Source organism: Condylura cristata, unplaced genomic scaffold (genome assembly GCF_000260355.1).
Source record: "Condylura cristata isolate star-nosed mole 26May11 unplaced genomic scaffold, ConCri1.0 scaffold00003, whole genome shotgun sequence".
In the NCBI taxonomy this organism is placed as follows: Eukaryota; Metazoa; Chordata; class Mammalia; order Eulipotyphla; family Talpidae; genus Condylura; species Condylura cristata.
Window position 1 is genome coordinate 57,763,471 of NW_004567104.1, and position 23,388 is coordinate 57,786,858.

At 32.4% G+C, this 23,388-nt stretch overlaps 1 protein-coding gene across 4 annotated transcripts in view; it reads left to right on the forward strand.

Annotated features, from left to right (window-relative positions):
* The window catches only part of ROBO1 (roundabout, axon guidance receptor, homolog 1 (Drosophila)), a 939,739-nt gene that overhangs the window by 103,354 nt on the left and 812,997 nt on the right, over window positions 1-23,388 (forward strand). For all 4 annotated transcript variants that reach the window (XM_012733040.1, XM_012733075.1, XM_012733050.1 and 1 more), the window contains exon 2: window positions 10,061-10,199. In XM_012733040.1, coding sequence (XP_012588494.1) covers window positions 10,112-10,199 — 88 coding nt within the window. In that variant the 5' untranslated portion in view covers window positions 10,061-10,111. The remainder of the gene's footprint in view (window positions 1-10,060; window positions 10,200-23,388) is intronic.

Genomic DNA, 23,388 nt, shown 5'->3' on the forward strand with positions numbered 1-23,388 from the left:
CACTGTGTTCATTCATCCATCCACAAATTCAACAAATATTCAGTTTCCTATAGGACGATGGTGCTAGAAGTATGGACTATTGCAGTAGTGACTGCTACAGACTCATGGTCTCCAAGCTTTCGCACTTCATGTCTTTAACAGCTTTTTGTCTTAGCTATAACATTTGTTCAAATCACTCTATTTGCACATTGTATTTGTACAAAAAGTCCTTTGCATTTGGTCCTAATTCTATTTTGTTGTCAGCTACCTCTAGGCAGTGTCACGCATATATATCCTGACCAAATGAAACTATGTGTTGTGCTTCAGGTCAGCATACTATTTCCTCCATACCATTGTGCACTTTGCACTTTTGTTTGGGATTCCTTTACTTTCCAAACCCAAACACTTCTCTCTTGATCAACAAGTAGCCTAAATTTCAGATCTATGTGAAATGTTTAATTCTATAATGAACATTTTCCAATTTACCTGAAATCTGGTTGCTTTGTTCTCCCTTTGATCTTATAAAACAGTGCTTTATTTAACTACCTTTATCTACTTCCTCAGCCATATGATAAGCTTTTCCTGGGTAGTGACTGTGTTCTGATGTCATTTGTTTATGAATATTAGGGTGGAAAACAAAAGGTCCTCAAAAATAGTATTAGATGAGTATTGAGATAATTATAGTAATTTTGATATAATTTTGGTATATTTTTTGAGAAAGTAATGCAATAATAACATCATTTCATGATGTGTGTTTGTGTGTGTTTATAGCATGCCATCTGATCTATATGATATTTGTATTTCTTGATGCTTAAAAGTAGCACAGATTGCATTTGCCACCAATAGCTTATGGAGTAGCTGGCTTTTATTGAAGTTGTGGTGCCTGAGTGAAATATAAGTCACCACACATTCCTTTTCAATTAGATTAAGCAGAAGGGGATGGTCATGGCAGCCTTCTTGAGATGTGTTCAGAGATAACTAACCTCACTGGCTATACAATTGGTTTGTTGTTAATTCCAGGGATTGCTGGCAGAACACACTTGCTAAATCAACAGTACAGTTTCTCTCATTTTCTCTCATCATGTGTGTTTTCTCTCTCTCCACTCTCTATTGTATTACAATTTTTGCCTCTCTACCTAAGTGTCAAACCAGACCAGTTTCACATGTAACCTTTCTTTGACCGAGCCAATACCGAGACAACTTTATTATTCTGTTCTCAGTGCTAAGATAAACCCAACTTATTCAAGGCAGCATTTTCTTTAGAACAATGAAGCTCTGTATGTGTATTCCATGTTACCTTACTTGAAAGAAGTTATTATGCAGAAAATATATGTCTGCAGCAGCATTCACTTTCAGCTAGGATGACCAAACATCATGTGTCCCACTAATTTTCATCAGAATGATGAAATGAAAAATATGATTGAAGGTCAAGTGGGCATTGAATTCGTCTGAGTAGCTAGTGTGAGCACAGCATTTTGAAAATTGCTTTTGTTTGAAAATTGCTTTCTTTTTGTCATTGTGTACATGAGTATACTTTTAAGGAACCATCTTTGTGAATTTGAACATTCATTTTGAAAAGCATGCATGATGGAGAGAGTTTTCATTTTAGCTACAAAATAAGAATAAGATATAAAAAGATATAAGATTTTATTATTTTTTTGCATCTTATATCTTTACATGTACTTTTTACAGTCAATCAACTTTTAATTTCTTTATTCCCAATTCAGTTCCACTACTATATAAAGAATGTATAATTTTAGCAAGTCTGAAAATGACATTGCCTGAGGCTGTCCTATAATTAAGGTGAAAAGAAGATAAAATCTTCATTTTGTTGCCTTTACTTCTGTCTTTATGTTAGCAATACTAATGAACTTCACAATGGTTAGGTGAAAAATTGATTTGAGTCTTTCCACATTTGCTGCTGTGCTCTCCCCACCCCCACCCCACCCCACCCCCAGCTTAGGATTTGTGCAGTTTAATTCCCCATTGATTCTTTAATGGTTATGGTAGCTCAGTAGAGAAACTGGTGCTTATCTTCATCATGCCCTGTGGATAGCATATTATGTTTATTTTTATACATAACTGCTTTTCCATCATTTTGATAACATAGTCTAGTCAGTGGTTGAGAACCATCTTACTGTCTTACTGATTTTGTATTTTGATGCACATATGAATTCTTAGGATGCATTACATTAAAATATTTAATCTAGAAATCATGTTAGCTTTGCTTTCAACCACCAAAGTGCCACTTCAACATGTGGAAGAGAGACCACACAATAAGTAGAACTTTTAGTGACCATTAATTTAACTATTTTCAGGAGGCTCGTACTACTTTATTTGAACATTCCAAACAGTATCTCGAATGTTCCATGTGCAGTGTTTTAAGAATCATCTAATGCTTCTGATTCTCATTTAGTAGCAGCAAAAATTATTTGCCCATTCTTTGTGATGGTTTTCCTAAAGTCTAACACAATAAAATCTCTAGTATAAAAACGGGATGATGTTTAATTTTGCTGCTAGTTGGTAATGTTTTTCTTTCATAAGTGTTAATCAGTTCCACTGTGTTGTCTTTAAACACTCCAGTCAGTGTAATATACAAAACAGCTATCAGTTCAAACTTTTGGGAGACCTGAGAAACAGAGCATATCATTGCATTAATCATTAATATTAGTTCTTTGTGGCAAAATGTTAATTCTTATCTTAGTTCATTTGGGAAGTTATAATGAAATATCTAGCTATCTAATGAACATGAATTTATTCCTTACATTTCTAGAGGCTAGAAGTTAAAGATCAGGTTTCTGGCATTTTCAGTGTATGAAGAGGCTTGCTTACTGGTTCTCCATGTAGAGAGGCTTGTCATGGAGGAAATGACGACGGAACTCTCTGGGGTCCTTGCAAAGACACAAAATCACAACACCTTGTGACCTAATCACTTCCCACACATCTCTGCTCCAGGCACAACCTCAGTGAGGCCTAGATTTTAACACTTAAATTTTGAGGTAATAATTCAGTCATTTACCTTTTCTGAATTTGGCATATATTGAAGATTTTAAAAGGATGTATATGTCAGGTTGCTTTTCTTTTATCTGATTAATTAATGACAACATATCTGACACTATGGGAAAAATAAATGGTTCACATTAAGTGAACTGACAAATTAAGTTAAAAAATTAGTTTCCTCAACACTTTAATCTGATTTAATAAGCCTGCTCAGTACATTTTGGACACAGAATAAGTGTCACAAATGATCTCATTCTTTATATACAGCTAAAGGTTTACCATTATGCCACAGGTTTCCTCAAAGTCCATTTAAAATGTTGTATTTCCTGGAAAGAGAATGAGAATTAATTAGCCTTTTGTGAAATGAAGGAAGGCATAATTGGACGTCGTGTCCATGACCCATTCAAATGAAACTGATGTGAGAATAATAATGTAGCTATGTCTTATATCCAACATCTTCAAGAAATTAGATGGCAACCCACTGAAATCTTGCCAATTTCCTTATATCTGCTACCTTTGGTTATGTGACGTTTTTACAGGTTTGTCTTTGTCTTGTCTTTTGTTCATGTATTTTTTTTTTCTCAGCATTGATTTCAAACCTATTTTTTTTCAGAGAGCCTTTGTTTTTAGTTTCTTTACTTTCCTTTATAAAATCCAAATATAAATAAAAAGAAATCAGAGTCATCATCAATATAATAATGTCACATTATCCAGGGCTTTAAGTAATTTAGGGACTAAGATAATTTAAATATTTAAATAAATTATAGTCCTTATCTATTTCTATTAGAAAATGATCCTCTAAAGTGTATGTGAAGTTAAATGTATTATGAATTAATTAGAAGGCAAATATTTAAACTATATATGTATTTATAAATAAATAATGTTTTAATCAATTTATCCCTAAATATGTACTTTAGGTAATCTGCTTTTAAGTAATATGTTATTTTCAAATAATATAAACTTTATAGTTGATGTAATAGTACTCTAGCTTAACAAGATCTGGATGGCAACTTGTATGGTTTTCCATTTTTATTTGAAAACATTAAACCATTTTCAGGAAGTATTACAAAACTCTGACTCCTTATTATTGTCCAACAAATTTATATTATTTCAAATAAGGTTACATTAACCGTAACCTCCAACTAAACAGAAGCAATAATGTTTCTCATATAGCTAGCTAAACAGTAATAGCATATTATTATTGTAGAGAACTCTAAAGTAGATTAGCCAGTAATTATATTTTAAAAAAAAATCACATACACAGCCATGTGTGTACTTATTATTGAACTTTCTGTATCTAAGATGATATTTTAGAAACAAAACCATTTTTAGAAACAACACCATAGCAATTTTAGTTTTACTTGGCTTTGTCATTATGATGATTATCTCTACTGGGCTTTACCAAATATATTAACTTTTGAAAAACATGTATGTTTTTTGTTGAATGATGGCTCTAAAAGGAAATAATTTTTATATACTTGATTTTTAAAATAATCAATAAATTTCCAAATATATAAATGAATAGAGAGATTCAATTTTTAATGATCAGTTTCCCTTGATGAGTTCTAGGATGATCCTTTTATTTTAATGATCAAACTTCAAATTATCTCATTTGTAAAGAGGAAAATATCACTGACTGCTGACTGGCTTACCTGCTACATATAAGCCCAAAATGAGGTTGGCCTTTTCTAGTCATTGATTTCAGTTTTTAGGAACATCATTCCACTTGTAAGTGGGACTTTTTTATTTTTAATCTAAGAGTGGGGTAGAGATAAATCACAGTATTGATTTTGTTGTAGTGTTGAACATTTATAACTTTCCCAGCTTTAGACTCACTAGCTGATACTCAGTTAAAAATGAAACTAAATAAGATGAAGACTGTAACAATATTTGGCTCATCAAATCCTTTCCAACAGAAAGGAAACAATGGAGAAAGGGGAAGAGGGAAGTATACAATAAGGTTAGATAGCTAAAAAAATATTTTGATGAATATTTATACTAAACTGTCCAAGAGTGTGAAATATTATCTACTGTTTAAATATTGGAGCTTGGAGTCAAGCAAATTATAGGAAATATTTGTATTTTCAGGTTATTTCCTACTGAAATTGCATTGACTATAGAGATGAATGCATTTTTCTTACGACTTTTGGCCATTTATATCTTTAGAGAAGTGTCTACTTAGCTTTTCTGCTCATTTTTGATTGAGTGGTTTGTTGTGTTTTTGTTAAGAATTTTTTTGTAGATCTTGGATATTAGCCTGTTCTCAGATTTATGATATGTAAATATTTTCTCCCATTGAGTAGGAGGCATTTTTGTTTTGGGGTAGCTCTTTCTCTATGCAGAAGCTGTTTAGTTTGATCATCAGAGAAAGGTACATCAAAACTCAAATGAGATACCACCTCAGGTTCATGAGAATGGCCCAAATCAGCAAGACTAGGAGCAAATATTGGAGAACATGTATGAAGCAAAGGAAGCTGCAGAAAGCAAAATGAGAAGCGGGAGGAGAGCAAGTTGGGGAGGGAACACAGTACACATGGAGGACTATAGGTATCTGGTGATGAGTGGTGAGGTAACGACACATGAAGGGGTGATCCTGTGCCTCCAAATCATATACAGTGTCTTAAAACGTTGCTATGTCAGTGAAAATAAATAGATAAATAAAAGGAACTCTCACACACTGTTGTGAATGGAGGCTGATTCAACCCCTGTGGAAAATAGTGCAGAGAGTTTGCAAAATATTAAAAATTGATCTACCATGTGATGCAGCAATTTTGTTCCCCTGTATCTACTTGAAAAAATGCCAAAAATACTAATTAGTCTGGATATATGCACTGCTATGTTCATGGTAATGTTATTTACACTAGTGATGTTATGAAAACAACCTAAGTGCCCAACAGATAAGAAAATTAACATATGAAATATAAACACAATGTGATGTTACTTAAGAGTTTTTTTAAAAATGGAATCTTACTATCTGTAGCAACATGGATGGAATTTCAGAAGATTATGTTTAGCAAAATAAGTCTGGAAGAAAAAGACAAATGTCAGCTAATTTCATTTATATTGAAATAAATAATAATAATAAAAAAGAACATACCCATACAAACTAAAACAAACCCTAGTGATCATATACCCCACTATGGCAGGGGAGAGTAGCGATGTGTGAATAATTACCTCACTGAACATACGAAAAACAAATGAACAGGAATGTATTGTTTGGTAAAGACATTTTTTAACAAATATCCACTAGATATCAATAAGCTATAATAACTATAAATTAAGTATAATTTTGTCACATATACTACAATATAAATATATTTCAATAACTATATTGTAAGGTATCATTTAATTAATCATTCTAAAATTTCAAATGATAGATAAGTACATTTTTGTACTTACATCAAGAGCTGAGGCAAATTATTTATATGCAGTGGTCTACGGTTTATTTTAAAAAGGAACTCAGGCCTATTGCATACAATAATCAATTTTTAGTGAGAATAGGAATATGAGAAAATCTCTAGGCCAGCAGAAACTAGGATGATGGGCTACTATTATATCACAACCCTGTCAAGCAGTAATTACCAAGATGAAGTATATTCATACATTTTATCTAAAAGAACTAATCATTGAATCACTGAGAAATGTGAGTATAAGCAAAAACATTCTTGGCATAACTGAAAAGGAGTCTCCAGACAATCTGAAAACTCCATAGTATACAATGAGGAACAGAACTGTTTAGGTTTTTGTTCATCTGGAATCTAATCTAATCTAATTCTGCCATCATTTGACAATTGAAACAGATGATACTTGAAACATAGCATTAGTGTGAACGTCACTTGTAAGAAACATACCAGGAGACAGAAAGTTAAAAGAATGTTAGCCCCAAGACGAAGATTAAAAATAAGTATGAACTTATGGTAACTCTCAATACTTATTTGGAAACAAGATAAGATTTACTTTGCAGGAATCTTAAGAAATAATACTTATCTTAAGTGAGGCCAGGTGATTTTAGATGTCTGAAAAGAGGATAGGAATACTTGACAATTAACTCCCCAGTGATAACTAATAATGTGAGGTCACTCAGCTTAAATGGGCATAGAGACAGTAACTGTGTGGAGTCTTCAGAATGAAGTCAGTAATTTTGTTTTTATTATGTGTCACAAAAATGAACAGAGAAACTTATATTTTTGAGACTACAAATTGAATTTTAATTTGTGCTGAATTTCGCATTTTTTTCTAAATGAACTGAATATAAATGCATTTCCACTTACCAAAATTGCAAAGACCAAATAATCAAAATATACCTATAATGTCACCTATCCTACAACCCCAAATTCAACATGAGTTTCCTGTCCTCTGTCACTGTCCTTTGTAAGCTTTCATTATAGTTTCTGCATTATTTTGGCATCTATGTTAGTTTTTTGTTTGTTTGCTTTGTTTTGCTTTGTTTTGTTTTGGTTTGTTTTTTTCATAATGACTTTATCCTTCAAATTCCTACCAGCATTACCTTCTAATACTTTGGATCATACTATCGGCAGTTAACTATGTAATGACTCCTGAGTAACTGTCTTTTGTCTTTTCAGAACTCTGTCTTACATAAGATTATTAAAACCATATCTTCTAGCCCAAATAGTTCCCTGAAAATACCAGTGCACCATATTATGCAATTTGGTTAAGTTTTAAATATTGGGTAATTCTGTCCTCATTTTGAATGGATTTTCCTTCTCTAATGATCTAATATTATTTGCATCTTAAATGCTACCTTCAGTATAAGTCTGCTCCATTCTCCCAGGCTAAAGTGCTCTGTCTTACACTTGGATGCTTGTAGCTCTGTTTATGCATTCAGAAGAATCATCATCTTGTCAAGATTCTACTGACTGCAGGTATCTGTTGCCTACCAGACCCTGTCATATCATACATGTCTTCTTGGACTTTCATGTTTATACCAAGTACCCTATTTAGAACAGAGCATAAATAGACATTTTTTTAAAGATTTATTTATTTGTGCATACAGAACTGGGGTACAGGCCAGAGACTCGGGGGTGGTGAAAGACTTCACCAGAGACAGTGGGCAGCAGAACAGGCAGATCAACGAAGTACACTGTTGAGGGGATCAGCGGGCGGGTCAGGAGAGGTCTGCCACGCCATGTGGTCACCTCCGGGGCAGGCAGGAATCGAACTCATGCGGAAGTGGTTTCAGCTTCTTAGTGCAGTGCTTTAACAAGCTGCGCCACCAGGGAGGGCCATAAATAGACATTTTTTTAACTTTTATTTATAGATATCTGTAATTAAAGTCACTGCCCGTTGTTTCTTTACCTAGGTGAATAAGGTATATTTAGTTTTGTCTTCTGTTGTGTCCTCAAAGTAACAAATTGGTTCATTATAAGCAGTTTGTGAAAGTTTATTTCATGAATGAATGGTCATGTCTTTCTGTACCTGGTGAGAATGTTCCAGAGAAAATTCATATGGCATTCTTTAAAAGGTAGAGGAGCTGAAGGGATCATTTGAAATTATCATCTAACTTACAATGAATTTTCAAAATTAATGCTATTATTCAAGTATAAATTTAAAATACATTTAAATCCATCACACAAAGTAAATCAATATTGAGTTACAGGCTTGTATAAAAGACCAATAGCCATAAACTATATAGAAGAAAACATAGACAATATATTTCTGGATATTGACCACATTGACATTGAGGTCTTTGGAGATGCAATTCCAACAGCAAAGGCAACAAAGGTAAATTAAAGGAATAAAATACATCCAACTTAAAAAAAAAAAAGTACAGAAAAGAAACCTCCATAGAAACAAAAAGAATATCTACTAACTAGAGGAGGTTTGCTCATTATACATCAAAAAATGCTTAATATTCAAGTTATTAAAAAGCTCACACAATTCAACAACAAAAAAACTCAATAAAAAAATCAGCAAAGGATTTGAATAGACAATGCTGCAATGAAGATATACAACTTCTTATAATAATACTGATATAATTAAAAATTCAATGAGCTATCACTATACACCCATGAGAATGGCCAGTATTCAGAAGATGGAAACATTATGAGTTGGGGAAGTTTATTAAAAAAAAAACTGTCACTTGTGGTTTTTGGGAATGTAAACTGGTGCATATCTATAGAAAATGGTAATGATAATGCTTAAAAATCTAAAAATGGAAATATTATATGACCCACCAATAATTTTGCTAGATACTGATCCAAAAAAATGGAAAAACTATTCCAAAAATATAACTGCACCCCCATGTTCACAACAACATATTCTCAATAGCTAAGGCATGGAAATAACCTTCATGTTCACTGATCTGTGCTTTTCAGAAGTTGTAGTTTATGTAGTCAGTGAAATGACACACAGCTATTGGAAAAAAAAAAAAGTGTATTGTGATCATGCAGATGGAACTTGAGGTGATTATGTTCAAATGAAGTAAGAAGTCCCTCGCTGGTGGCACAGCAGAGAAAGCACAGAATTAAGAAGCTAAAGGCACTTCAGCATGAGTTCACTCCCTGACCTAGAGGTGATCCACATGGTGCAGCAGACCTCTCCTGACCCACCCGCTGCTCCCCTCAGCAGTGTACTACATCAGTCGGCCTGTTCTGCTCCCCTGTTCTAAATCCTCTCACTACCCCTGCACCTCTGACCTGTACCCCAGTTCTGTATGCATAAATAAATATTTTTTTTTAAAAAGTCCAAAAAAGGCAGAGAGTCACTGGATAATTTCTGTCAAATGTGGACTATATTCAAAATAAAATAGCAAATCACAACAAAAATTACTGAGGCTGTGGTACTGAGCTACCAGAAAAGGGTGGAAAGAAAAGTGGGTGGGGGAGAGGAGGTACCTCTAGATGTATGTAATATTGTGCATTAATGGTACATAAATGCAGTTTTGTTCTATAAAAACCAAAAATGGTGTCCCTTTAGATATTTTTTCTGTATCAGTTTTAAAAATAAACTTTCAAGTGAATTTGATTGTAATTTTTCATGTCTTTTAAATATTTTCTGTATTCAACATAGCCACCTATATGAAATAATTGTCTTGCCTTTTTTGTTTGATTTTTCCTGCTAGGTAAAACATACCTGTACCACTGGCTGGGTGTAATGCAAGGAAGGGTCAAAGATGAAATGGAAATATATTCCTTTTTTGGTCATAATATCACTCCTCAGCTTGTCAAAAAACCATCTGTTCCTGGCACAGCTTATTCCAGGTAAGTGCTATGCATTTATTTTGTCAAACCTTGATCAGTATTCCTTCTTTGTTTTAAAGTCACTTTTATTGTGCATGTTATAAATCAAATTTGTTCATTGTCTTGTATGTCTGTGTGAATGGATTCCTAAATATGTGTGGTGATAAATTTGAGAGATTCAAAGGTTATTCTTGAATATAGAGCACTTTATTCGTTTGCAATAGAAGATGAAAAAATGGAGAGAAATTCACTGTTAGTGAATTATTATAGTAACCGAGTTATTACAATAACTAAGTGAGTTTGAGTGGTAGAAGAACAATTACTGTAGGAAAGAAGTGTTTAACATAAGGAAAATAGAAAAGTCACAGTCCATGTCAGCACCATAGAAAAGCAACTTAAAAAAAGTGAAATATTTAAGACTGAAATTGCTTCAGCGTACTGACATGTTAATTAACAGGTGGAATGATGTCAGAATAAAAATGTAGAATAAAAATGTTCCTAGCACAGCTACTATTGTTTTCGGTAAAGTAGAAACCTCTTTCCTTGAAGTCGTAATTCTATTAATGGGGCTAAAATAGCTGCTGTAAAAAGCTTTATTAAAGTTACTTTATTAAATAAACTCAATGTTAAAGTAGAGGAAAATGGCAAGCTATCTTGAAACATCTAATCAAAATTTAGCTTTCCTTGAACTTAAAACAATAGGTAAATCATAATTTGTATGTATTTTGTGCACCACCATTTGCCACTTTATACATAAAGGAATTATGTATAATATATTGTTGGAACAAACTGTGAAACTTGGTCTTTATTTGCTTATTTTATTGTTACATTTAAAATATTATATGCAATGTATAATTTGCATTCATGCACATCAGGATTCTCAAATAATCCAGGGATTTGAATTTGTTTCACCTACTAAGTTAAGGTTGTCATTTTGACCAAGAAGTTAAGGGGGTTGTGAACAACTGGGTTAATGTCAAGTAAAAATATGTCTATAGTGTGGAAATGCAATTGCTTCCAGTCAACAAATGTGACCTAGTCCTCAAATTTCAAAAACTGTTAAACGTGGTTTGAGTCATCTTTCTTTATGTTGCTATCTGGAAGGAGGGATACATGTATGAGTATGTGTGGCGAGGGTTTTAAGTTTACCTAAGGGATATAAAGTGATCTTTTATTCAAAAATGTATTTTATAATTTCAAAGGAAACAATTTGACTTGAACATTTAAATCCAATATTTTTCAATTCTACAAATTTTGTCAACTGTGTGATTAAGATCTTCTTTACAACAGTTTTATAGTGAAAGTGCTTAAACTACATGTACTTGTTGTTTAATACAGTAATTGAATTGACTACAAAAGCACTCAATGAATCACCAATTAGTCACAATTACCAATTACCCACAGAGGTGGGTAGCTCAGGGTCTACTTTGGGACAACACAAAACATTTGAAATTGGGGCACCTATAAATTTGCTGAAAAGCAAATGCATAAAGATTTTTGTGCTCAGCATCAGAGTTCAGAAATTATTTAAAAGTAATTTACCTGTCAAAAGAAATATATTGTTAGTTTTTGAAATGGAACACCTGCAGGATGGAGTCATTTCCCCTACTGTCTCCCTTTAAGGCCACTGGTTTGAGGATTAGGAAACTTACTGGAGGAAGTCGGCATTCTCAGAGTCCCCCTCTTCACATCACTCACAGAATGAGATCCCTTTCAGTGTGCTGTTCTTCTGTTTAGTATGTTCCATAAATGTACCTGACCTGGGCTGAGTTTGGTATAGCTCAAAGGGTATCAGATATCACTGACATGTTATAAAATACAGTTTCTCATTTAGTTTTTTTTTTTTTTCACTCTCTGATGGGTGGGGGTGGAATATATCAGAAATTTCCTCAAACGAGATAAATTTAAAAGTGTAATATGCTTCTCAAAAACTAAGGAGAAATATATGTTCTTGAAAACTTACACTTGTGAGTTATACTACAGAGGTGTCTTCTGGAATAAGATGTGTCATGATACAAAGTGAGAGTACAACAAAAATAACAGATTATTTTGGTACTACAATAATAAGGAGGTTTTTCAGTCAAACATGGTTAGTATAATTAAATAGTAAAACCTTATTAGAGAATAACCTTGGAATGAATGGATTACCCAATTTAGGATTTTTCTCTTTTTCTGTCTTCCTCTATTTTTTTTTTTTAATTTTTAATGCTTTATTATGTGAGGTGGTAGTTGTATCAGAGAAGCTGCTAGAAATGACTTACATGATTTAGAATTTAGAAATAGTCTTGTTGATGGAAACTAAATTGGTTTTAAGAGAAAAAAGGAATAAATAAGAAATAGATTTGAGGAATGATTAGGCTCTCCCACCATTTGAGTTGCTTAATTTATATAAAACCCATTAAAACCTGCCTCCTCTGTGTTAAGTAGATGTTCATCTCATTAATGTACCTGGTTGCTTATTTGCACACAAAGTACTCTTAAACCAACTATGGTTATCTCTTGCGGCATGCTGTATTTGAGCTAAGCCATGTCTTTATCACTGCCACAAAGGAATCTGACAGCTGCCCATCTTCCTATTTTAAATATATACTTTTGATTGCCACAGATGTTGCAAAGACATGAAAGGCAACTATTACATGATTTGTTTAAAAGTATATATTGTGCATATGGTGGGCTGAATTAGAATTTGAAAAACATCTATGCTAAAAAGAATGTTGAATTCTAGGTGAATATTAAGATTTTACATGAAGATCTTTAGGCAGGGAAAAGCACAGAAAGCTGTATTTCTATTTGAATAAATCCGACAGCCCACTCGAAAGTTAAACCTGATTTATATTTTTCCTCTCTATTCTATAAATGTGCAGTGGTGTTGTCCTTCATTAAAGATGCAGGTGCTGACAGGGTTATTTCCTTTGCCCTGCCTCATGTCAACAAGCCTTGAGTGTGAAATTGTCTGAAATGATTTAGTACTAACCCTTCCTACACATTCATCCACCACCTCTTCAGTACCTTGCTGTTTTACCCAAAAGAAAATAATTGGAAGGAGCTAAGTGTTATCTGGGTTTAAAGCATATGCATATAAATTATATTTTAAAGAATTTTTATTTAAAATTCTAGAAATAATAAGACTTCTATACATACAATGTCTATATCTTCCTGATTTTTATCTTTTTAGTTTTGTGTGCTACACAAACTTTGAGTAGATTTGAGGAATTATTTAAGAATTTGTGTCTTCTTTACAATGTATACTAAAAGTGAAGGAAATTTCTGAATTTGAGATGAATACATTCTCTTATTTCTTTAGGGATAAATTATTTGACTGTAATGTCACCTATATCTATATATTCAGTGATTTTTTTTCCAGTTGTTTTGACTAGTTTCTTCAGCAGAGTTGCCATGAGTAGTGAGAAAAAAATACATATTGTTTAGAATCCATAGAGATTTCTTGTTTATACTCAGCTTTATTTTTTATCTGGCTATTGATAAATTAATTGATTAATTTTAAAAACACTCAGATATATTTCTCCTGCTTTATACTATGTAGGCTTAGTCTTGCATATAACCTTGTATTTAACTGTGCCAAGTATGCACTGATAGAAGTGTTACTTTGGATAAAATAATTTGATTTTACATGATATTTGACAGATCCATGACAGAATTATTTCTCAACATGTTTTCCTTAGGTTTCTTTTGTTCATAAATACTTTATATGCTTTTTTAAAAGGAAGTTGCCAAAAGGAAGAATAAGTGAAAGTTAGGCTAGTTTTGACCCTTAGTTATCTATATAGTTTTACAAATACCTAAGGTCAATCTGATATGTAGACAATGAGAATCACTGCTTTTGACAAAGCTAACAGAGATACTCAGTGCTTTATAAACTTTTTAATCTCAGAAATATTTCCATGAGAAAGCAATAAAAGTATTTGAAGGAATATTTTTATTTATATACTTCAGTGATTTGGGATATTAGATTTGATGTTTCCCCTAGTGTATTTTGCTTTAATTTACTTATGTTTCTTGTTATTTTTATCTTATAACAATACTATAGATTCAAATATGTTGTTCATACTGGATGAAAGGAAAGAAGTCACTGAACTAATAAATATATCAATGAAAATTATCCTATATGATTAAATGTGACTTACTTTTTAGGCCTAATGGAAAAATAGAATATCACAAACTATAATAAACTAGATATTTTTAGAATGTTACTTTTCACAGTTTAATTTTAACAAAATAATAAAGAACTTACCTATAGTAAATAAGGGATAGAGGGAGGAAGGGAAGAGGGAAGAAAGGAGAGAATGGAGGAGGAGTGGGAGGTAGAGAGTGAAAGTGTTCAAGGGAAAGAGGGAGGAATACTCATAGTGAGTAGAAGACGAATTTTGCTTCAAATTGCCAGCAGTATGTTTTACTATAGTGTATATCGCATTATTTGGCCAATAATTTAGCATCTGTGTTTTCAGTTTACATCTCAGAAATAATGTTAAATGATCATGTTACTTTTGGATCATATATAAAATAATCAAAACTTTTGGGATACAGAAAGAACTATATATTGAAGTAGTTCTTACCGACATTGAGAATATTCTCATTATCTGAATGGCACAGTCTGCACTATTTGATTGTATTGGGCCAGTAACTCACCACAAGTGCCATTGAGGGAAAAAAAAACAGGTATATATACCTGTAGTGGTGTCTGTACACACAGATGCAGTATTTGCTATAGGTATAACAGTAATTGAGTAGGTATAGGTATAGGTATAACAGTAATTGAGTTTTTCTGGGCAATTAACCCTAGGATTAGTAATTCAGTGACACTATGGTATAAATGGCTGGTAAAATATTTGGTGTATGTGCTTTATTCTCTCAGTGTAGTTGTGTTTCTGAAGCTATTCTCTTAAATTCCCTTACTGGTGCAAATACATTTTCAACATTCTTTGATTATTTGAGATGGTGATATGACATTTTTTTAATTTTTAAGTTGTATATTTCTGGATGTTAAGTACAGTTGAAGTCCTTTGATGTAGTGTCATCTTGAAAGAAAATGAATAGTTAAAGAAAAAATAAAAGTATATCGTTTACACTCCAGAAATTGTCCTGCAGTTGAAGATGAGCTCTAAATAACGAGAGAAATTGCTAGCTCTACTCAATTCCCTAACTATTATCCTTGGTCTACTCATATGAGGCTTCATCTAATGGTTTAAATAGATGGGAGCAAACTAGCAGACATGGTCAGCTATGAGACAGTTATTGAAGAAATTCGTATTTGTAATCAAGCGGTACATGCCAGGACCATTCTGCTTTGATAATATGGCCTTTGCGATGAACCTGGCTTGAAAACCCCATGTGCCACACAGTCCACCTAATTAAGCCATCAGAATGCATGGCAGCAAACAGAGTGCCTCATATGGGCGGATCTGAGTAATTTTTGCTCCTCTGTTGCTTGGTTAATAGAAAGAGGCGTCATTCTAGATTATGACTGATAGGGGCTCTCTCATACAGCTGTTGAAATTGTGCCTGAGGTTAGAAAAAACCTTTTGTAAAAAAATAATTCTCTATTTGTGTGACACTGTCATTACTTAGTTCTACTATTTCCCTCTATTTTTCCTACTGAGCATTTATTCTTTCTCTGTCCTTGTAACTTTCCTCTGCCCTGTTTCTGCCATGTTTTCACATGAGAGAATTGCTTTGAATTGACTTTTTTTATTGATTCAATAATTAATAAGTAAAATGGTATTTTAGATTATTAAAACACAAAGAACATATAAATAATTCAACACAAATAATAGAATGAATGTAGTCCTTGTGAGTATAAAAACTGACCTTTCTTTCCATAAACAAAACATATTTTGAAAAGATACATAACATTGCACACGAGTATAGGAAATGATTGTCAACAATATCCATGTATATGTGCATTTTATTTCTCAGGAAGTAGACACCATCTTCTACTTCTAAGTGTGTCTTCTTGAATTTTTTAAGATTTGCTTCACGAAAAAATAAAGATCTGCCAGCATTTCTTCAAAAATAAATTAATATTTCATATCTATAATACCAAATATATTTAAATATAAGTGTATGTATAAAATACAATTTGTGCTTGTTATCATTAATTATTGATGTATGCCTGGTTAGTATATACAAGTTGATAACAGAATTTAAAAATGTTTTTATCCTTTTAAAGTAAGATGGGGGTGATCAAGTCATGACATATTTTCCATTGATGGTAATTGTGATTGAATAAATTGTTAAGGAATACAGTGAAGTGTATTCCTCATGTGTGCATGTGTGAAAAAAAACCATTAATGACATATAAATACTAATTTTTCTATGTGAGTGGTCTATTACCTATAATGTTTAAACTATCCTATGCCATAACTTGACATGATATTCAAACAGCGGCACAACTATTACAAGAAGCCCAGCATTTTTGATGATTTTTTTGTTCATGGTACGTTATGGTACACTTGGCCATAGATTTTTCTTATAACCTGTGACGCTAATAAGTTATTGCCTATTTCATTGCATGTGTTTTTATCTTGGATTCTTGATTTATAACAGATGAGAAAATTATGATTTTTAGGTATTATAGAATAGGAAATACTACTCATAAATAGCATATTGGTGAGAGGAAAGAAGCACTACATAACCCCCAAGCCTGCAAAGATTCTGCCATTCACTGCATTAAGACAAAACATACACTGGTACAGAAGACCTTTAATGGAAAGGAACTTTAATACAATTAGTATGCTAAGGAACTTAATACGCAACAACAGCTGCAAAAGACAAACATATAGTTTCCATATCAAGCACCCAAAATTACTCATCCCCTTGGGGGTGAATGCGCAGTCAAACAGGGTTTACTCAAAGCAAGGCTCAAAAGCCCACCAGAAGTCTAAAGCACCTTCTGGAGGGCACCCATATGAAGAAGGGTCAGAAATGTCCAGACACTTCTGAAAGGAAGAGAGCATCAAGATAACTGAACATCTAAGCAAGTGCAGCTCTGCTCCATGCACCTCCCTCCGGTCTCCTGGTTCGCCATCCTTCTTCTTCCTACTCCAATGTCCTCTCCAGTTTCTTCTCCCTGCTTAGTTCCACCCTTTCTCTGGTATGGCAGGAAACCTGAAACCTCGCCCTTTCCTGGGGTCCACCTTGTTAAAATTTCATGTTCTTTAAAGAAATTGAATTCCACTAAATATAATTTGACTGTGATTATTAGGTGTTGTGACCTTTGTGGTGCATACTAAAAGTAGACAACAACTGATCCATGAGCAGTGTCTTCACTGTACGTCTGTGTGATGCCCTAACAGACCAACCTCTTAACCCTTTGAAGTTTCTTCCATGTCTTCTAGAGGAGCAAACCATTTCTCTTGTATCTAGTTTGATGGATAATAAGTAGCCATTTTGAGATTTCTCAGGAAGTAGGCACCTAAGTGTTTTTGTATTTGTTTTCCTTGAGTAGTTAGGTTTAGCTTTTGCTTCAAAAAAAATATATATATATAGAACTGTAGTCTCTCCACCCTCAAAAAATATTTCCTTCAGCAGTGTAAAAGCTATGCCTGAAATTTTGTTTCAAAGCATAAAATAATTATAACATTTACTGAACGTGCTCAACCATAGTGTAAATGTGGAAGACATTTTGAAGTATAATTACACTCAACTTGTGTTATTTGCTAAGTGACAATCGAATGAATTGTTATGAACAAGTAATCACATCACAGTTAGGGATAGTCACATCAGAACTGTTTTTTATCTCAAAGTGGTTGTAAGATGCTATCCACCAAAACAATTCAGAATTGAAATATGGGAACAATAATATCTTTGAATTGATGAAATATAAAATATGGGGAGAAATTGTGCCTGGCATGTTTCTCTGGTTCCTCAGAACTATTGTGTGTAAAAGCACATATGTCACCTGCGGTCAGTTCTTCTGAACAGATTATTTTAAAATCACACTAAGATGTATGTAAAGAAAAAACAGTATACTAAAAACATAAACATGATTGAGATTTCTAGATGGAAATGTCTTTCCCAGTTCTAGAAATCTGTTTATCTGAAAACCAAGTCTATTTACTTAGTAACTTACTGCCATAGACAGAGTTGAAATTCCTCAGCAACATATATGTAGTGCTGAAAGATACATTTTATTTTTATTATTTAGCTATATAATAATATGCATTATTTTAGCAATGGTATTGAGCTTCTTTTCATATACTTATTTTCCACTTTTTTTTCTTTTTTGTGGGGTGTCTGTTTAGATACTTTCCCCAAATTTTTCACTATGTTCATGTTTCCTTATGGTAAGTTTTAAGAGTTTTCTGAATATAAATCTTTTATCACATATATTTTCCTAATATTTATTCTTTGTTTTATCTGTTCATTCTATATTCAGTCACTACATGTAGAAGTCATGATTAGATGACTAAATGGTACTTCACAAATCAGAAGTTTTACATTTCAAAATTCAACTTACCACATTTTTTCTCTATGGACCATGCATTTATGTAATACTTAAAAACTTATTACCAATTCAATGCCAGCCTAAGAACTTTCAAATACATACCGTCATTCTCATTTACTTAAGATGCTTCAAATTAAGATAATAGTTTCCTGTAATGTCATCAGTGTAATGAAATAATTTTGAAAAGGGGTTCTATGAACACCTACATATGAAATCATATATGGAAATGGTAGTTATGAATGCTAATAATAAAGTTGTTTTTCATGTGGCTCAAATGTCTAAGGTGCTCTTGGTGAAGGGAAGCAGCTCCATGTACTCTGGCAAAGTCCAGAGGTTGATTGTTAGTGATCATGTGGTAGATAATTTATTAATATTCTACCTGTAAGGTTTAAAATTAATCATTTTCTCATTTCATTCAGGGTAGTATGAGGCCTATTAAAGATGAGTCACCTTCCTTTCTCTACTCTAGATGAACTTTAAAATGGTAATGGATATGAGACAAAGTTACTTTTCCAGAATTGTGGATCTTACACACTGTTTAGATGTTCTAACAGACTGCTCAGTATAACGTGTCAGACACCATATTTACTGATCAGAAAATATTAACAGTTCAGTGAAGTTATAATTTGCTATGACAAGATTTGACATGACTTCACATCAAGCATAAATCATAAAAGGAAGGCAAGTTTAATAGTATATGTAAGAATTTTCCGTGTGCATATGTAAGAATAAGTCACAACTACTAGACAGTTTTACTCAAGCTGACATAATGCTACAGGGCAAACAAGGAAAATATACTTGGAGGCATTTTGTAGCATATTTTTACACTATACTAGCAATTTCATTATAATTTTCAGTGGATGTTTAGCATGATGAGTAATGCAAAGTTTTGAAATATGGCAACCCCAAAATTATAAATTTCAAGTGTTGGAAAAGTACCATAAGCAAAAAATGCCTACAAGTTACGTTTCCTTTTCAGGTGTCATGATAATAGAAGGACTTTCATAATTTTTTACTTTTTGGTGAAGTATTTTACAAGAAAACTATAGGCTTATACAATTTGTTTATCTTTTTCAAAATATTGCACGGTAGAAAGCATTTACAAATTGCAGAAACTATTTAAAAATCACTTCTGTGAAGGAACTGAAGGGACATATGTAGTGTCAAAATATTTACTAGAAAAGACCAAAGAAAAAGATTGGTCAGTTGCTCTCTGGTAGGAAGTAAGTTTTCAGTTATATCTTGTCTTTTGATTGTTCTATAACTTTATGTTTGTGTTTCATCTATTCTTTTAGATAAGTTCATTTGCTGAAATAAAATCTAGTTCATGCTTATGGTATATCATAGTACATGTTAATATTAACAGACAGATTGATCTTGTTATTTTATTTTGCTAAACAATATCTATAATATAATAGATATATTATTCAGTATCTATATTACATAATATAGATACTATTCATATGCATACTTACATGAGCATGTATGAATATTTGTATACACATATTTCAAGTATATTGTATGCTAAACTGTACATTAAGAGTTATACATTAAAAGTTAGCCAAGCAAAGCCAAATACTATTAGCCTATTTGGACAATCTACCCTTCTTCATCTAATCTTTATTCAGTAGATTATCCTTTAAGAATTGTATAAATATTTTGTTTTAGAGTTTTGGTTGATCTAAAGAACTCTTGCCAATTACTTATTGGGGATTTGATGTGATTAATTACTGTGTTTTTGATTTCTGGGTAACATGTTTATCTTCAATGGCTATCACTTACTCAGCATTTATTCTTTGCTTTTATATACACTGTTTTCATTTAAACCTTGAAATATCTCTATGAAAAAAAAGGTATTATTTCCATTTTAACAATTAGCAGAGCCAGGATTTGAAGCACCTTAGATTGACATCAAAACACACACCGTATCAGTACACTTTATCCCCGTATTGTGTGTACAAAAGATATTTCAATCTTACTTGATATCTAATTCATACAGAATAGTACATGGTTTAGGGGCCCTCCCTGATGGCCAGCGGGTTAGGACAAAGCATTGCAAGCTGTCCACACCTGCTTCAGTGTGAGCTGCATCCCGTGCCCCAGAGATGATCCACATGGCGTGGCAGACCTCTCCTGACCCACCTGCTGCTCCCCTCAGCAGTGTACTTTGTCAGTCTGCCTATTCTACTCCCTGCTCCATCTCTGGTGAATCCTCTCACCACCACCCCCAGCCCTGCACCTCTGCTTGTTCCCTAATTATGTATGAATAAATAAGTAAATCTTTTTTAAAAAATGACACATAGTTTATATTGTATACTAGAAAAACTGAAAGATAAAAAGACTGCCTGGATTAAACCCACCCTTTTCCTACTAGGAAAATTAAATTTTTTCTAATGTGTAAGTGAATATTCTTAATCAGTGTTATTTTAATTTGTGCTAAGCAATCTATTTGTGTGTTTCTAACACAAATCAACTTATTTTTCTTTACAACTTATTTTACTGCTTCTCCCTTAGAATTACAATGAATACTGTTATATATGTATCATCATTATTACTATACTTACAAAACACTTGATAACTTATTAGTACATTTTATTATTTAAGAATGTTGTGTGTTTTCCCTTTACATAGTCATGCCTTAAATATGCCACACATAGATTAATCCAAAAAAATTGCCTAATTTGGCTAATTTTTGGTAAATGGGTAATAAATATTCACTAGGTATATTTTCAATACCTAATCATGTTTTCAGTTTTATTTTAATTCAAACATAACAGTGGCATGTTATATGTCATAAACCACCACATTTCTGAAATTATACATCATGAATATTTATTCCCTTGTATATAACTAAATGTGCATCAAATAAGGAATTTTAGCTAATTAGAAAATATTGTGTTTTGAGTATAGTGATAACTGAACATACATTCACACAAGGTTTTTTTCACTGATTCATCTCGGTCTTGTGTTTTCACCCTATTACTGATAAAATTCTTTAATGCTTAATATTTGATATTTAATGTGCTTAACAGCTGGTATTTATTGTCCTTATAATTCATTTTCTCTTTTCACCAAGAATTAGTTGAAAATGTGAATAATATGCTTCATTTTATATTATTTCCATATTAAAATGTGTGTCTTAATTTCCACCTAAGTTTCTCCCTTTGATCTGTAAACTTACATGGAACTACTTAATATATTATAACAATAGAAAAGGTTGAGGAAGTATGTTAAATTTAGAATGTCTAGAAATAAAATTTCAGAATATTTAGTCACTAGATCTGATGCCTGTAGATATCATAGTATTGTCACAAGAAGTAAGGTTAAGTGGCCTTCCCTTCTCATGTGTGTCACTAATCATAGAACTGACTGACATGCATCCATTATAATTTAAAAGAGTGTACAATATAATAAGCCAGTTTAAACTTGTATTTATTGGGAATCAACACATGTAAGAAACATTTAACACTTTATTTTCTAAATACTACATTCCAATCTTATTTTCATTCTTGTAAAAGGAAAATATGCATACATTTTTAAATCAACATTTCCCTTTGTTTCCTAATTTCAGAACTGTTCTCACTTTATAAATTTACTAAATATTAATCACACTTATGGTGTATTTAAAATTTGACTTTGCTTCATCTTCCCCTTCAAATTCAATAGGTGTGTATTTTTTAAAAACCCTGTAAGTGTATTTTCCTTCAGTGCTACCCAAAACTGGCAATATTCAATATGATTCTTGTAATGGCCCCTAATAACATATTACATGATTTGATCTCAGAATTATATTTCATTTTAGTATATGGCTTTCGGTAATGTTGGCTTCATCTGGAGCCCTAGATATGTGAGGATTTTGCACTGGAATTACTTTTGGCCTTTGAAAGGTCATTCGTTTACAAGCTATAACCTCTCATAAATTGATTTAATCTTCTGAATAATGACTGGACATGATGATCAATATTTTATTGCTTCTACACCTTAAAATACACCATGAATTATAGTCAAAATCGTTATTGCCCAGCACCCCAGACATAGCAATAATATTCATGTGATATTATGCCTCAGCTTGTGGTACTGTTTATGAAACCAGACTCTGCTTGAATGATTTTTGTCACTATTATAATCCTCTTTAATTTATGGATAGAAGTGCCACTGACAGTTATCACTCAGTCTCATTGAAGGCCAGAAAACTAACTCATTATGTGTTTCCACTGTACTAGTCAATCTAAATTTCCTTTGATTCCAATTATTATATTTTCCAAAAGTCTGTTTGTGCATTCAAAATAATTACCAGTGTAATTTTAGAATAAAAGAAACCAATGACTAGTGATTTATATTAAGGAATACCATAAACTAATATAAAGATATCTGGTGATTCTGATTATAACAACTTTATTGTTATTTAATTATATTTCTTAATGAAAAATAATATACTATGTACTTTCTTGGCATTATTTATAGCCAAACTTATTTTTAGTATTTTACTTTTGTTAGTTTTCTCTTGAGTTTCTTTAATTTCATATATGTGTTGAGAACCCTCTTAGTAACATTCTCCTGTTCATGCTTCACTTGTCAGTCAGTTTCAACATTTGCTTTATTGATGCACTTTATAAAAATCAGTATTTGACAATGTGAGTGCTTCTAGTAATCCATAGTTGTTGTTCTCAACAGAAAAAAATGGAAACTTTGTCTCTTGGGAGACTAAACATAGATGTGAATATAAGTAAATCAGATATAACTCTT